The sequence below is a fragment of the Zootermopsis nevadensis genome, unplaced genomic scaffold, assembly GCF_977971745.1.
Source record: "Zootermopsis nevadensis isolate Lab colony 2312 unplaced genomic scaffold, Znev_1.0 Znev_ptg000025l, whole genome shotgun sequence".
NCBI lineage: Eukaryota > Metazoa > Arthropoda > Insecta > Blattodea > Termopsidae > Zootermopsis > Zootermopsis nevadensis.
This window is the reverse complement of record NW_028259157.1, coordinates 7,419,693-7,436,879: the sequence shown is the minus strand read 5'-3', so window position 1 is coordinate 7,436,879 and position 17,187 is coordinate 7,419,693. Positions and strand designations below refer to the sequence as shown.

Below are 17,187 nucleotides of genomic sequence, written 5' to 3'. Positions count from 1 at the left end.
TTTAAAAAGTGTTAACCAGATCCAAGCAGGAGGTGGGAGGGTGTTTGTGAAAATTTTGGTACTTTAGTATATACATCATACTTATCTTTCGTGATGCACAAATCACATGGCACACGTTTACAACAAAAGTTGCAAAATTAAAATTGTGGGAAATATGATGCAGCACTCTACATCAAACTCCAGCACACAAGCAATTGTTAATGTTCCAACACTGGCTAACATGAATGTCATGCAGTGTCCCTCCTCCCCTCAGACTTCTGCCATATCATGTCTTCTCTAATTGTGCCGACCAAACAGATGGTGAACATAACCCCAGCTAGCTGGCCAACAACACCTGGCTGGCTGCAGCTTTGTAACCATGCATTTTATCTTAAAAGTTCTGCTGTGTTTCGGTGTATGGAGTATCACTGAACCAGAAACATGAAGCTTAATTTTTAATTTTTTATGGTCTTAGCCATCCCAACACAATTATGTGAACGCTTCACCCCTGATCCTGATCATAATATTGCGTGATCACTGAAAGAACTTGTAGGCTTTGAGGTTCTCACAGCGGTGAGTACAAAGATTGCTGTCTTCTAACCATCATCTTCACGGGCATATTAAATTTATGTTTATTTCCCATTATCATGTTGCATTTATATAATGCTTTAGTCTATAAGTTGGAAATGGCAGTTAGATAGTTGCATAATCTCTGCTTCTGAATATGTTTCTTGAACATCAGGACATTTTTAAATACCCTCCTTTACATTTTGAAGTAAAGGTAAAAGTCCTTACAATATAAGCATACTGCAGTGACCCATACTTTGTGCACTTTATTATTTAAGATTTTTTTAATATACTCTGGAAAGTACAGTGTATAAATGATTGGAATTAAATTTGGAGTAAATTTTTGCACAAGTAGTCTAAAATATGGCTACCTCAGCTAACTTGATTTCATCTCATTGGTCTGGTATCTCCTGCTGTGAGAAATATTTTACATGTTGTGATTGTTATTGCATCAGGTTTTCTGTGTGTCACTTATATATTATTCATACAGAAGCTGTAGAAATTTCATACTGAATTTGCCCATTGTTTACCAGATATGTGTTTCATATTGTGGCCTCTGTGTGCTGGAATATTTGGTGATTATTATATGCATATAATCAGATTGCTGTATATGAGTTTTATGATGTTGGTTTTCAGAAAGTTTATTGTAATGATTTCTGCAACTATAAAGTCTCTGTCTTTCAACGCATTGTCCATGCATGACCACCTACCAATAATATGAGTACTAATGGTTTGTTTCCCCCCCCCCCCACCCCCCTCTTTTTACATTCAATACTTATAACTCAGACATTGGGCAGGGTCATTACGTGGTAAAGGCATTGGAATGTGTTCTGTTATTTAGAGTAAGTTATTTCCACTGTTACAGGATTCTGAGTCTGAAGAGGAATTTATTGCACAGTCATGGATGAATACTGATGGATTTAGACTACTTCTCAAAAGGTAAATTAATTTCACTGTGTTTTACATGTGTTGAATTAGGGCTAACATAATGCAAGCTGGTGGTCATTAATATGGGTTCTTACACAGTTATAATGTATATTGTCCATTATTTATGGGTATTTGGAATGTAAAACATTTGAGGAGTTGGCTTTTCACCAGTTTTCAGGCAAATGGTTATCATTATATTGACAAGCCACCCCAGCATTTATGATTAGTACTTTGGGAATTTTGGGTTTGATTCCAACCATTGTCACTAATCTGAAAAATAAAATAAAAATGATTTGAACTGTATAATGACAAGCACTCGCCTGAAGATAGGGGTAGATCCAATGTTTGAAATGTCATTCATATCAAATATAACTTAGACAATAATGTGTTATACATAATTGTAATGTAATGAATCTGGCATTGTCACAAACCTCAAGGGAGCTATTGGATTTTTCTAAGTCAGTCATTTTCTACTGCTGTTAACAGCATCTGGTTTTCATTTTATTTGATGTGTTTGACATTGATTAGGCCTCCCTGAATAAGGGACTGGCATAATGTAAAGTCTCTACCTATATAGGGTGACAGCAAAATATAGACAAAAATATTTGGTGCTTGATAAGAAGGTCTTAACTCAAACATAATTATACCAACTTAGGCCCTTCTTACTGAGCACCAAAGAACAGTCCATGCAGCCACTGTGATTGACCATTTGTAGATATGTTAATGTGATATTGGTTCTCAAGCCCTAACAGAAGCCTATTGATGATGATTCTCCAGTATAGTCAACCTGATGTTTTGTCATAATCAGTAACAAATTATAATTATTTTAGTCCATTCTGCAGTGAGTTACATGAAGATCAATTTTAATATATCCTCCAGTTACCTGAGATTCTCACAGCAGTAAAGCTGTCAACATTTGTAATGGTTTTTGCGTGAATTTTTAAAGTATTGCATCACTTGGACCTTGACACTGACTTACACCAATATAATGCATAATCATTTTGCCTATTATGAATAAAACCAATTTTGTTGGCATATTCAGGCAGCATCTAGAAAGGGAAGCATTGAAGCAAAAGCACCAAGATGAGATTGACGCATTCCACCATCAACAGTTGATGCAGCAGTTGAATATGAATACCAGCAAGTTTGAGACTCACCAACAATCATCATCATCATCATCATCATCTACAGTCTCAGCACCTGCAGTTACAGCCATGTACCCAGTTATGTATCAGTCCATGGCTCCAGCATATACAGGTAATTGAATACTATTCATCCTTAAAAAAATGCAAATATGCGTGTGATTATTAAACACAAAATATAATCTCCCACCATTGATCCCTTTCCTGAGCCACATGAATCCAATCCATACTCAGCCTATTTCCCTGAGTCCATTTTAATATTATCCTCCCATGTATGCCTACGTCTTCCAGGTGGTGTCTTCCTCTTCAGGCTTTTCAAGCAAGATTTTGATACATTATGCCACTGTAAGTGTTCAGTAATCAACACAAATGGAAACGTGCTATGTGGAGAAATAAACTGTGTAATTTACTTTCTGTGTCAGATACTCAGACATGTTTCCTTGCATCTAAATTAAAGCCAACACTCAGTGGTTAGAGAAAGAGCTTGTTTATATATATATATATATATATCCCCCCCCCCCCCCCCCCGTATAGTATGTTTTATGAGTTAATAGTAAGAGGCATGCCTAATTATTTGAATGTCAATATCAAGGCTTCCATTGAGGGTATTTTGTACCTAAGAGCTACACTTTAAATGGGACATATGATGTGTATGAAGGTTGAATTCATTACAAAGTTCATTTCATTACATAGTTGACTAATGTCTAAACTAGTTATGTTCGTTTAACTACATTGACTCCTTTGTGATAAGGAAGAAGATTTAAGATTACAAAATAAACAATAAATTGTTGTCTTAAATACATACCTAAATGCATGTTAATTGAGGAATTAAAGTTTATTTCTGGAAAATAACATTAGTAGGTAAGTGTTATCTAATTCTGTTGCAGTGACTGCATCACGTGCACCTGGAGCCAGTTTGGAAGATTATCTGATGTACAGCACAGCACCGCAATCACCCACATTCGAAGCAAGTGGATGCCCATCATTACCAAATACACCTCCTCCATATTTGCCACGTCCAATTAATGGGCAGCTGCATTCCATGACATCTGAAGAAATACTTCAACTCTCTGGTGCAACAAACCAGGTTTTAACAAGACCAGTAGTTATTAACACTGCAAATGGTCATCAGTTTCTCTCTAACCATATCAGTATGGTGAATCCAAATCAAACAATGATGGGATACAACCCTAAAGTCTTCCAGCAAGGGAGCAGTCATGGGTCACCTAATACTGCTGTAAATGACTGTCTGGGAGCAGAGACAACTAACATTGTCACAGTGAGACCTGACCTTGGACAGATGCCTCCTCCATCTGGTGGTATTCATTACACAGAACCCCTGTGGGTACCAGTCTCATCTGCAAACCAGGCAAATCCCAATATGATTCCTAGTTCAAGTCAGTGTTTCAACCAGTATTCAGTTGGCACCCTTGGTGGCCTTCCTGGTTTTCGTCGTGTTTCAACTGCAACTGGAAGTATCTTGCAGCTGGCCCATGGCTCACCTCCTCAGTTAGCTTCTGCAGTAAGAACTCCTGGCTATTACTTCCAGCCTGCTGTAACTCCCCTGCTTCAAGCTGGGATGAGATTTGTATATGAGACCCAACAGCAACAAGATGGCATGGTTTCTCCTACTCGGCAGCCATTGACTCCAGTGAACTCTGCAGGACCAGCAAGTCCATCAGATCGCTGTCACATAGATCATCATGACGGAATGAGTGGGCAGGCTGAGCATAACTAAACATATTGTCTTATACAAAATTTGTTTACCTTGAAAACATTTAGAATGAGATTGCCAAAGTTTTGATTTATGTAATTAACTTTGTTTCAGAATTAGCTGTTTGGAATTTCTGCCATGTAATAAGTTACACTGTTTTTTCAAGACTGTTTATTCATTTTTAATCACGCTATAACAGTCCAACACTTTCTTTAAATTTGTTCATTAATATGACTACTTGCAGAATGAAGTGCTGGAATGAGTATTAGTGACAGGTGAAGTTTAGTATTGCTGGATCATTACAGTCACCAGAAATATATTTAATTTGTATGTTATGGCAGTCATTAAAATAGCAAACAAGTGATATTGTAAATAACATTTGGAGAGTTCAGTAAATAAACTTAAGAACATAAATAAAGTAAGTAACTTTCTGAATATGCTTTTTAATAAACAATTTGAGAAGTATCATTAAACTGTCATTATATTCTGATATGAATGTAAAAGTGTTAAATATATAATATGAATAGGCTCAGTTTGCGATACGTTTGAAAATTCAGTTTTAAGATAGAAAGACCTTAGAACAAAAATAAGGATACTCAAGTAGTATATGAAATAATTGATATTATGCTGAAGTAATTTGTACAGTATTTAATTATCAGTCTTTGAAACAGTGGATCTCTTATAAGCTTAAATAACGTGAGAATTTGTGGTGCATGTATGATTGTTAGATGTTTAATTTCAGCATAAATTAATACAGTTAAGTTTCAAAGACTGGTTCGTTTGGATATATGATAATGAAATTGGAATTATTAATTAGTTTTTAATCCATCACAGCACTTTTGAAATCAATAACTTTCATAGTGTAAAGAACCATTCCATAACATCTGTTTAAAATTAAAACATGCATCTGAACAAGACTGCAAAATTGTGCTTTTTATTAGATTCATGTATATTTAAATCTTATAATTGGAAATAAGTTTTTGTGTTAAATGCATAAATATAAGTGCTTTTATCATAATTCTGCACTACAATGTCTTAACATGGCAAATCTGCATATGCTGTACCTTAATAGTGGTACCTAGTAACAGCTTTGCAACTGCTCTATAATCTTTCAGTTTTTATGTTTTTTCCTTCTGTTTTGCCTTCCTGGTGGCATTTATATCACAATAATAATAGTAAAGACAGATTAAAAATGTAAGACTGAAATACCAGTAATTTTAAATGTATTATATTGGAGGTGATTATACTGGTATGTTTATTTGCAAATAAAATTAAATGGTGATGGTTGGCTATAAGAAATTGAGAGACCTACTGCGTAAGTACAGAATAATTATTTATTTAAAACACTCTGTTCATCAGAAAGGATGAAATAATCATTTTAAGGGTTTAAACAGTAAACTGCAGAGAGATGAATGAGTGTTCACAGATTTAGTTAAAATTAATTTGTAAAGTTAAAAACATCTGGTACTGTTAGTAATAAAACAATTGAATTTATTGTGCATCTGATCATTCATATTGTATTTGTTCCTGTGATGGAATAGCTGGATTTAGCAATTTGTACTGTCTTTCAACAAGCAGGAAGCGCACAGAGGTTTGTGCAGTTACATCTGACCACACATTGTGAAAGTAAGTATAATTGCCTTATTACATGTTTGTATGGTGCAGTTATATAAGCAATTAAGTATGTTGGAAGCATTGTGAAAAATAGCATTACCTGGTGAATTTGCAATATAATAATGTTAAATATGGGGACTACAATGTAAAAATTTGTGTATAATGTATAAGCATGTTGCATTGTGGATACATACAGCAGAGGCCGAGTGAGAAGTGCTGGCATTTGCACAAAGGACTGATTTTGGTCGTATGAGATGGACCAGTGTATGTGAACATCTGCAGGTATAAAAATGAAAAATGTCACCAAACAGATATGGCTGTGAGATTTCAGGATCTCACAGTGGCGAATGTGGCAGTGGATGTCTTCTGGTTTGAACTGCCGTGTAATTTGGTAGAATGTTTCAGAGGTGCTCATTGCCCTAGCGATAGCGGCAGTAAGCATATCAGAAACGTAGGTAAACTACACAGTGCAACAAACCAGAAGGAAGCTACTGTCGGACATGACTTCAGGGTGCTGACGAACAGAATGGAAATTATTTGAGATCACCGAAAAAATGCATTGGAAGATGTAAAGGCATCGGTTCTGAAGAAAGCTTATCCACGAAACACCCTGGTAATAATCTGTGCCGTCACGATCAATACATGGCGACCTATGCCGGTTACTTCCTGCCGCGCATTGGACATGTGTACCAATCAACCAAAAAGCTAACTAAGAGTGGAGCCCTGCAAAAGACATTGTTCCTTGCTAGGTAACACCATTCCTGCGTACGAAACGCATTACTGTAAATGGTAAACAGAGCCTTATAACTGAAACGTGAATATGCTTACGCTGACGGGGGTTTTGTCGCGGCGGGAGCATGACTATTCAAACTGGGGTCTGTTTGCTGCTGATAAGAGGTTATCCCGTCAGGAACATGTCCGTTGTGCAAAGAATTTTGGTTGGTCGTATGTGCATTTCTTCGTTACTTTTATAGTCGCAGTTGGATACATTGACTGCTAGTTTTTAATATGTACTATGGAGCATTAGTGGAACTTGGGCGGAGGTGAGAGGTTAGTCGGAAAGGTGTTTCGCACGGATGTTGCATGTTTTAACCGAATAGAAGAATTCATTCGATTATTCCCATTACTATAAGTAAGGTACGGCGACAAAACAAATATGTATTTACTACGAACAAAAGGCTTGTTTTTACGTTTCCCTGATTGAAGCAAAAATGAAAAGGTTAGTGTGTTGCTTTCGCTTCATTTATAGAGAACTTTAACCATTGCCTTTGTGCATGTTATGTATCCCAAACTCATGCATTTTCCTTAACGCTACATCCATCTTATCTCATGACTGTAAGAATCAGTATGAGGAAGAGTAGAGTAGAGTTGAGTTTTACATTAAATAGATCCTTCTTAGGACTCAACCAAAGGATGTAGAACATGTCATTTCATACAATATACATACACTTCAGAACTTTCAACACAAGTACAAGAACGTATTTCACATATCAATGTACATAAATTTCAGATTCTGCAATACAAGTATGAAAAATAATTTTACAAATTAATATTCATAAACCTCAGAATTTTAAATGTAAATACAAAACTTGCTTTACATGTACGTAGATTATGGATATAAAGCTTAAACATTTTCAGCAGAGATGAAATCATCTACAGAATAGAAGGAGTGAGTAATGAGGTAATCTTTCAATGCAGGCTTGAATACCTTTATATCATAAACAGGAATTATGGAGAATGACTATTGAATTTACATTTTGCACAAAGAAAGATAATAAAACTTTCATTCCAGACATTCTGCTATGAAATTATTATTTATATCTTTATCTGGCAATGTAAATATATGAGAATTGTGTTTAAAGAAACATCATTTTTAAATAGTTATATTTTAAAGAAGTCAACCAGTTTACCATTTTATTAACCATTGGTTGCCCTTTAGTTTGAGCTATACTACATTTCCAGTGAATTCATACCTCCAACATAATATTAGGTTGGATTAGTTAATAAGTTCCCCTGAAATGCCCTTTAATATGTATGAGACTTTGTGGTACCACATCCCAGAAGACAGCCAACTTCATGCTTGTCATCATGAGAACTTGAAATCTTGAATGAATTTTGATTCTCTAGTGACAGACTATGACACAACTTGTTGCATATTCTTGTAAGGGGAACATAAATTTATTTACCTTAACCATTACCTTAGCTGTTACTGATAAGGTAATGGGCTTGAAATATGATTGGAGGTGTGATGGATCTGTTAGTTGACAGGACTTCAGTAAAGGGAACTGCTACCAAGAATGGGGAAGATTAAAAATTGATAGAAAGAATTGCTAGTTGATCTAGTGAATAAACACTGCAGCAGAGGAAGAGAAGGGTTTAGGTAGTGCCATCTGTGAAACATATCAACTTTCTGGGTTTTTTGGCACTGACATTACCCAGGAAAATAATTCTTAATTAAATATTGATGTTTCTGCTGAAATGACTTCAGTTGTAAAATTTATCTTTTGAGTGTTACAATGTGTATTCTGCATGTAGTGGACACAAGCTGGAGGACCGCCCGTTGTTGTCTGTATGTGGCTGCTTATACCATACATATATTCTTAGGTGCTCTTCTTATTAGGAGGTTGTGTCCCTCCATCCTCATCCTAAAGACATGCCATGTCATGACAAGGGACAATGTTAGCATTATACAGTAGATACTTATGACACTCACATATGGTGGAATTTCCACTAAATTTCTTTTGGGGTATCTGGATGGATTTGTGGAGATATATTACAAGAGCGTATTTCTCTCCTAGGTATCATTTCCAGATCAGGTGTAGGGCCCACCCAGCCTCTTATCAATTTGCTACTAGGGGCTCCTTCCCCAGCTGTAAAGCAGATGGAGTAAGAAAATGACAGCTTACCTCCATGTAGTGCTAAGGGCAGGATAGAGTGGATCTGTACCTCGATTCCCTAAAATTGCTTAATGGCATGGTGCTTAATAAGGACCTAGGACAGCTTTACGTATAACATGATTATTAAACTATAATTTTATGTGAAAATATTTTGTTGCTGTGAGGTTGGTAATGCTTATTTTCACAGCTGTGGTTGGGTACTAGTTAACCTACTTTGTGTTGGTTTTAGCTTCTTGTAGTTAGAATCTGACTTCATTTTTATAAATGAACTAATTTTATTTGTAAGAAGTAATGCATGTACACATGAATTTTAAATGGTCAGTGATGTACCATGACTTGCATTATTCAATTTACAAGTTTGTGTTTCTTTTTATTTTTACAGATTGCAGATGTAACAAGTACTTCAACAACAAAAACTTACTCTTGCATGCCATTACCCAAGCCCTTAAAAGGATACTTTTGGACAAGGCTTAAGAATTGTTTCATTGAAATGCTAAAGAATATCAACTGTATACACTATATCAGCATTTCTGACTCAGTGGTTGCAGTATATTATTAACCCAAAATATTTCCCTTTTATGTTATATAATCATGTATATCTGACTGTGGGTATAAAAATCCTTTTTTATCAATACCCTCTTTTTTATTTTGTATATCCAGCTAAAGGTTTGAAGTTCTCATTTTGCTGGCTCTTTTCTTATTTGTCTCTGTAGCAGTGTGAGTAGGTATTCAAAACATTGAAATGAAGAGAATTACCTGAATAATTTCTCTACTTGCAGAGGTGCATTATTAAATTTTAGTGGATTTAAATATTTAGGTTTGCACAAGTTATATCTCTACAGGCAATCTTGAATGTTGTTATAAGTGGGTTTTGTTGACATATTTGGTTTCTTGCTTCTCAAATCAAATTCTGTTGGAGGGCAGTATGGCTTAAAAATCTGAAGATGGAGAATCCAAAACAGTTGCCTCAGTTAAATGCATCTTCACAGCAATGGAATCATCTGTATCAGGCTGCTCAGTTCTCTCTATATAAGCACATACAGAATAGACAAAGAAGCTTGAATGAACATGCTGTGTCTGATTATTATTCATATCTTTCTGTGAATGTGGCAAAGAAATCCTTGCTGAAAATTGTGCCTCAGGTAAAACGGAATATATGTAAAGGTTGTGAAGGACTACTACTTCCTGGAGTAACAGCACGGGTTCGTATTCTCAAGAAACCATCTAGTGTTATTGAATGGAGATGTATAAGATGTCAGGCATGCAAGAAATTTCCTTCTGTTCGGCATTACGAAGCTTCGTTTGAAAGTTCAGCTCTTAAATGCCAAAATATAGGAGCACAGAAAAATGGACATAAGATTGACAGTGATTACAGAGTTAAGATAAAAGTCAATAATTTGGGACTTGAGGAAGAGCGTGGGAATAATGTTAAAAGGCAAATTTCTCAACACATGATGCTTGACAGAGAATCTGACTCGCTAAACATAATAAATGGTAAGTAAGTGTGCAAGAGGAGAGCCTTATTGATAGAGTGAGAAGTGGTGTAATAAACACTGATTTCCGTATGTGTTAATAATGAAGCAGAAGCATTTTACACTATTGCAGTGTTTAGCTTTTATTATCATAGTCTTCAGCAATATAAAATTTTCCTTGTCAATTATTTTGGCTTATCAGTTACTTATGAAATTGCATTAGGAACACAAAAGGAGATGTGGAATGAATTTAAACTTATAATAATAGTTGAGTTCATTTATTCTTGTGCATGACAGCAGCCAGACAAGGCCAGTTACAGCCAAGCACACAAAAACAGCAGTAATAATAATTATTATAGTTCAAGGTTTAGAAATTAAGAGACTTATCATAGGTTACTGTGAAATGAATCTGGTTACTTTCGGTATTTGGAACTGAATCAGTTTGTAGTGCAGTAATACTCCAGGCTTGTGATCAAGGGATATGTGATTCATATTACAGTTGGCAATTTTGGTTGTAAAAGTTTCTAGCGTTCTCATCCTCTGCAGGGATATATTAAGTTGGCATCTCGGTGTCAACCACCTCTTTTCAAATCTCTCCTTACTTACCATTCATGATATTCATCATGCAGTTGAAACATCATAAATAATATAAGTATCAGCCAGTTGTTGATGGTAAAGTCATGTTGTGTTAGGTGTTCCCTTCACTGCACTACATTTGAGACAAATATGAATAAGAAGTCAATAGGTTTAAAGGATGTAATAAAATAAATTAAATTAACCTAGTGGAAACAAACCAGGAGGAAGCCCTTTTGTAGGATCAAAAGCCACCGTTATAACTTGTTCAGTGTTGGTAAGTAGGAAGTTTGATAAAAGGCCTTGATGGAAACAATAGCATGGGGAATTTAAATTTCATGTGAACTGAAATATTCTGTTAGGCTTGCTGTTTTTTCAATCTGTGGTCTAGAATTGTGAACATGGTAGGAATGAGAATTAGTTCCATAAGTAAGCAAAATTGACCTAAAGAGTAGCAGACTTCAATGATATTTTAAAGGACTAATTCAAAACAAATGTGGGCAGGCCAATATTTGCTCCTGATAGAGGTAAATTTGTCTACTGACTTTCATGAGCAAACATTTTGTTCCAAAAGTCATATCACTTGAAGATGATTGTCTTGTGGGTTGTTGTGCCTTGTAGTCTGGTAGAAGTAGGTAAACTTCTACCACACTACATGGTGCAGCAACCCAGAAGACATCCATCTTCGGACTCACCGCTCTGAAAACCTCAAATCCTACTTGTCATATCACTTGTTTTCCAAACCACAACACAACTGTATGTTAACATATCCCATCATAGTGATTAGTGAGGCTGATAGTCTTAGTGTCTGAAAGTAACTGCAGAGTATGCAGATTTTTTCACTTTAATATTATTTTGTTTGTGTTTCAGCTGTTTCACAATGACAGTGTCGGAACAGAGGATTTTGAAGTCTTTCAGACTTTTATCAACAGATGCCAAAGGTAACTTTCTTTCTGCTTTATGTTTGATCTTTTCATATTTCTTACTGGTCATGTTTCTGAGAATTTTGTTCATACTGCTTACAGTTCACAGGAGTGAGCCCAGTTACATATTTAATGTGTTCATAGTCTTGCTGTTTCTTATATTATTCATTTATGCTCAGCTTCATATGAAACTAATGATACAGTGGTTAAAATGCAAATGGTTTTCAAATTAATCAATATACGCAACGCAAGATGTACAACAGTTTTTAAAATATATTAAAATTGATAGACCTGATGATGATGTAATACTCATTGAAACATGTCGTCGATAACAAAAAATGTAACAAGATGCAGTATCTACTGAGAATGTTATAATTTTAAGTAATTTTAAACAACATTATTTTAAGTTTGTGTATAGACGGAAAATAAAATATTGTATCAATAAAACACAAACATGACGCAATTAAGATATAAAAAAAAATGATAGTATGTATGAATTGATTTCATGTCATGTTATATCACATGAATTCAGTACATTTTGTCTGTCCATTCAGAGCTGTACTTAAGATCAGCTGTTCCAGTTGTGGATAGTCCTGTTTCACCATTGGAATTTTACCGGGATTGGGTTGCGCCTAACCTTCCTGTCCTGATCAAAGGTGCAGTGAATACTTGGCCAGCCATCAGAAAATGGAATGTGCAGTTTTTTAGGTGAATTGTAGATATCTCCTTTATAATGATTTGAACAGTAACTTATTAGTTGAGTTAGTATACTACAGTAAGTCTGCAGTAAAATAACTGAATTAATTATAAATATTTAGAACTTGTTAACAGTGGACAGAAATTTTGTTCATAGAGAAAAAATTACCACTTGCTCAGAAATAATAAGCATACATTTAAGAAGTTGCTATGAATACTTTTCATTATTTTTTGGGCACCCAAAAACCTTTCTGAGGGTGTCAAGGTGCCTGTAGGCATATGATTTTGATCTATATTGTAAGGTGACACCTAACCAGTGTTATCGTTGTCACCTTTAGTTTCATGGACAGGGTTTTTGTGCCAGTATTTTCACCAGCAACAGTGTAAAATTATTCATTCATTGATGTCTTCTCGGGTAGTCAGCCATGTCAGGTGGTTGCAGAAAACCAACCTTTCAAGAACCATCTTGGTCTTCATCATCAGGGATCTACCATGCCTGAGCCAACAGACATTGTTTGAAAATGAAATTTAGGGTGCTATTTTAATAAGAGTAGCAACAGGCAATGCATCAGTCAACCTCTTTTACTACCGATTTGTTCTTATTTATAAGTAATGTGCTTCTCAGTTTAACCCTTTAAAGCCTATTGGTAACTATATGAGCCACCTACTTTCAGTCAGTAAATCCTCACTTTCCTTATTTAATTTCCATGTGTCCTGTGGTATTGGTTCATTGCTTTTCACATTTCTGAAAGAAACTGCAAATTTTAATGCCTCTTGTTAAGGATATAACTCGATAATTAACGGTAGCTTTTCTCATGTCAGTAGCTTGACTGAAATATGTTTTTTGTAACAGGGATTTCCTGGGTAAAAAACTAGTGACTGTTGCTGTAACACCAAATGGTTATGCTGATGCCATTGTCACAGGCAGTGGAGAACCATCTTCAGAATACTTTGTGACTCCAGATGAAAGGGTTATGCTTATGTCAGAGTTTTTGGATGCTCTTGAAAATAATGATCAGTATCCTGGGGTGTTTTATATCCAACGTCAGAATTCAAACCTGACAAAAGATTTCCCAGAATTGGTTACTGATGTAGGAAGAGACGTTCCATGGGCCACGGAGGCCTTCGGCTGTGAGCCTGAAGCTGCTAACATATGGATGGGTGACAAACGGGCTGTCACCTCAAGTAAGTAAATTGGATACAACCGCATTATTCTTTAATTCTGGAGGTTTGTGACAGTGGTGCATTGTTGAAGCAGACTACTTTCTTTACATTATCCATCATCCCAAATTTAATAAAACACGACATTTCGGAGATAAGAATCTTATCTCCGTCTTCAGCCCAATCAGTAGCTCTAGTCCCTATCTCCAATCTCCGAAACATTGTGTTTGTTAAATGTGGGACAATGGATAATGTCCAGAAAGTAGTTTGCTTCAACAGTATTCTTTATTGAGTAATGTAATAAATTTACAGCAGTAATATTGAATGTGAACTGGGGATAGCTGTCAGTGTAGAGACTGGCTACAGACTGGACGACCGGGGTTCGATCCCCAACAGAGGATTTTTCCTGTAGCCTCTGCATCCAGACTGGCTCTGGGGCCCATACTGGGGTTCTTTCCTGGGGGTAAGGCGTGGTCAGTGTGTGACACTAACCACTCACCCCCCTCTAGTGCCGAGGTTAAGAACAAGTAGAAGCTATACTGCCTCTTCCCCCAAGTACCTACATGGCATATAGTGGGTCAGCTTTAATTTACTAACTTTACAGAATGTGAAATGCTTTGTATTTGGGAGGTTCTACATTCCAGTGTTGACCCCTAAGAGCAGCTATCCTGAATGATTTTTTCCCCCCATTATTTTACTGTCCCTTCAGGCAAGTGCCAGGATAGAACAGATTAGGCCGTAACTACATCTGTACATATCCTTCCAAATTCATTATCATCCTATCATCTGGCACTTTATAGTCTGAGTTACTGATGGTATTGTTAAACAAACATAAATAGAGACAATACATGTGGTATTTGTCAGTTAGAATCTGGACTGAGAAATTAACTTTGCTGATTGAGATTTTATATGAAATGAAAGTAGGTTGTCAAGTTTGCTCTTTCTACTTCGCCGAGCTGTTCATTACTATTATAAGATATTGTTGCAACAAATTCTGTTCAAGACCTCATACAGAGTTCTGAGATTTTGTGCCTGAAGTATGTTCCACATGATTTTCCAGTATATTAATATTCCATTTTAAATTTTATACAGTATTTCAGCTTATTTATTCACTTCATTTCAGTGCATAAAGACCCATTTGAAAACATTTACTGTGTAGTCTCTGGCTACAAGGACTTCATTCTTCATCCTCCAACTGATCGGCCATGGATTCCCTACAAGAAGTTTCCTCTTGCAAGATACAAGGAGATATCCCCTGGAATTTTTGACATAATACCCTGTGGTAATGTCCAACGTAATAATAACAATTCTGATTCAGAAAAAGAGAATCCACAGCACTCTTACTGTAATGATTGTCCAGGTGCTGCAACAGCAAGCTCTGAAGTATGCAGTAAGGAAAAGGCTTTACATAACAGTTTTGAACTAATTCATAACAATTTAGGTGAAGAATCTGATTTGTCTGATGGATTTGTAAATTATCTCAGCAAATTAGAAATAGATGATTGTGTGAAAGCTGAGTCTAAGGTTCTCTATAAAATGTATGTTAATGAACACAAAGTTAAAACTACATCGCATGGAGGCCCATGCCAAGTGTGCAATAAAGAAAATTACAAGCAAACACTAACTTTGTCTGATGATGAAGATGGATGTCAGGATGCATCACAGACATCATCACACAGTTTAAGTGCCAGCATTGTCCCATGGATCTGTATTGATCCATTATCGCCTGATTTTGCCTCATATCCGCAATACAGAAATGCAACTCCTATCCGAGTCAGAGTCGAAGCAGGAGATGTGTTGTATTTACCATCTCTGTGGTTTCATCATGTTCAGCAATCACATGCTTGTATTGCAATAAATTACTGGTATGACATGCAGTATGATCTTAAATATGCTTATTTTCAGTTTCTGGAATCACTTGTAATGAAATCATAGTTGTGTTTATTGCCATTACTTTAAATTGGATTTTTAGCCTTTTTCTACTTCATTTAATGCTCATAATTAAAATGTTTTTGAAGAAACCTGCATAAAAAATCCATGTCTGTGTCGGGCTTTTCCAGGTTGATTTTCTAATAACAATCCTTAATGATTGAGGCAACTTGTTCAATCTCATTTGAAAGGAATATGACTGGGAAGTTTAATATAAGTGAAGAAGAAATTGATTATGAAATGGAAGATTGTAAGTCACATATATTTTATTTGTCTGGAGTTGTGAAATAGTTCATTGTCAGAGAACTATATGAAGCCCATTTCATGCTGTTTACATGCTTTGGTCTACACAAAGTACCATAACATAGTGTACAGAATCATGAGAGCAAATAACACTAATAGTGTACATTACAAATTTGGTACTGTTTCACAAATCAGGTTAATTAATTGGTTTCAAGTTTGTAAATAAAGTGAGATGTATATTTAAAATAATATGCGAAAACTTGTTTGGTGTTGTCTCTTGTTTGTGCACCTAAATGTGAGCAACCTTACCAGAATGCATGAGAAGGGAACATACGTAATTACCATTTTGTAGATATTTGATTGTCTTGTTCTTGACACCAAAAAATGTAGCCTGCTTATTAAAGTTCCTCTTCAACATTGGTGTATGGAAGTTTTACTGAATAAAGAATTATGCAGTTGAGATGATTTAAATCTGCGGTTGTATTAGTATTGTTAAAGGACACTGCATATTAAAGTCTTGCAGACTCCTTACATTTTTAAAACCATCATACTTCTATTCCAATTTGTGTAAAATATGTGTGTGGTGAGGGAAGCAGAAAGTTTTTGGAAAAATATTTATGCTGTGGTAGTCACATGGTTACTTTGAAACTGACTACAGAAATTTTTTTGTAGGAAAGAATTTGATAGAATGAGCTAGGGAATCAGTCAAAGAACACTATGCAGAAGGATACAAATATGTTTATGAAGGTGCCTCTTCTGGAATGTAGCTCTATGTAATTTGTTGGATGCTGACAGTCATTTTAGATGACTCATCACTCTGATGATGGAAGCTGTAAGCTTCTCTTTAATGTTGGTGTATACCAGACTTCATGGTGTAGCATCCGAGAAGGCTGCCATCTTAATACTCAGTGTGAGAACCTCATATCTGACCATCTCACTTTATGTCAATTAAACTAACAGTTGATAGACTGTGTATACTCTATAATGTGAATGTCTTAGTAATGAAAATCCTTTCTTGTATTAGTATTTTTTCTAAAGTAATGTTTTTTTTTGTTGAGATGCCACAAATAGTTTTTACAGAAAAGGTGCCTTTCAGATACCTCGGAAAAAATTAAGTCATACCAGAAAGGTCACTGTATGATATATCTCATGATTTGACCAAAATAACTCCATGGAACAGTGCTTGACAAGCTAATAATTTCCCCATCTAGTCAAATTCCTTGTATTTTATGAAAGAAAGCCTACTTCTGGATTCTATCCTGAATCAGATAAATCCAGTTGCTTGGATAATTTCAAATAATGTGGAGGATGACCCCTTACTGCTTGGTCACTGCTGAGCATCTTTATTTC

At 35.6% G+C, this 17,187-nt stretch overlaps 2 protein-coding genes and 1 long non-coding RNA gene across 15 annotated transcripts in view; 2 read left to right on the top strand and 1 right to left on the bottom strand.

Annotated features, from left to right (window-relative positions):
- Positions 1-5,823, top strand: part of LOC110831361 (Wnk kinase) — a 52,498-nt gene extending 46,675 nt beyond the window's left edge. For all 8 annotated transcript variants that reach the window (XM_022067264.2, XM_087355607.1, XM_087355606.1 and 5 more), the window contains 3 exons: positions 1,412-1,485; positions 2,516-2,730; positions 3,503-5,823. In XM_022067264.2, the coding sequence (XP_021922956.2) occupies positions 1,412-1,485; positions 2,516-2,730; positions 3,503-4,353 (1,140 nt within the window). In that variant the 3' untranslated portion in view covers positions 4,354-5,823. The remainder of the gene's footprint in view (positions 1-1,411; positions 1,486-2,515; positions 2,731-3,502) is intronic.
- The window catches only part of LOC147872633 (uncharacterized), a 421,094-nt gene that overhangs the window by 36,471 nt on the left and 367,436 nt on the right, over positions 1-17,187 (bottom strand). The window lies entirely within an intron of this gene.
- Positions 6,755-16,308, top strand: LOC110831362 (bifunctional peptidase and (3S)-lysyl hydroxylase JMJD7). Of its 6 annotated transcripts, none has more exons than XM_022067266.2 (5): positions 6,755-6,986; positions 11,756-11,826; positions 12,363-12,516; positions 13,358-13,689; positions 14,789-16,308. In XM_022067266.2, the coding sequence occupies exons 1-5, from the start codon at positions 6,952-6,954 to the stop codon at positions 15,598-15,600; spliced, it is 1,404 nt and encodes a 467-aa protein (XP_021922958.1). In that variant the 5' UTR covers positions 6,755-6,951; the 3' UTR covers positions 15,601-16,308. The 6 variants fall into 6 exon arrangements, with proteins under 6 accessions (XP_021922958.1, XP_021922962.1, XP_087211773.1 ...); XM_022067270.2 differs by having other exon boundaries at positions 6,756-6,993; XM_087355647.1 differs by having other exon boundaries at positions 6,756-7,080.

Coding starts and splice junctions, on each gene's coding strand:
- LOC110831362 (XM_022067266.2), top strand. CDS start 6,952: ATGTACTATGGAGCATTAGTGGAACTTGGGCGGAG. Junction 6,987..11,755: donor TTAGTGGAACTTGGGCGGAG/GTGAGAGGTTAG, acceptor TTTGTGTTTCAG/CTGTTTCACAATGACAGTGT. Junction 12,517..13,357: donor TGGAATGTGCAGTTTTTTAG/GTGAATTGTAGA, acceptor TTTTTGTAACAG/GGATTTCCTGGGTAAAAAAC.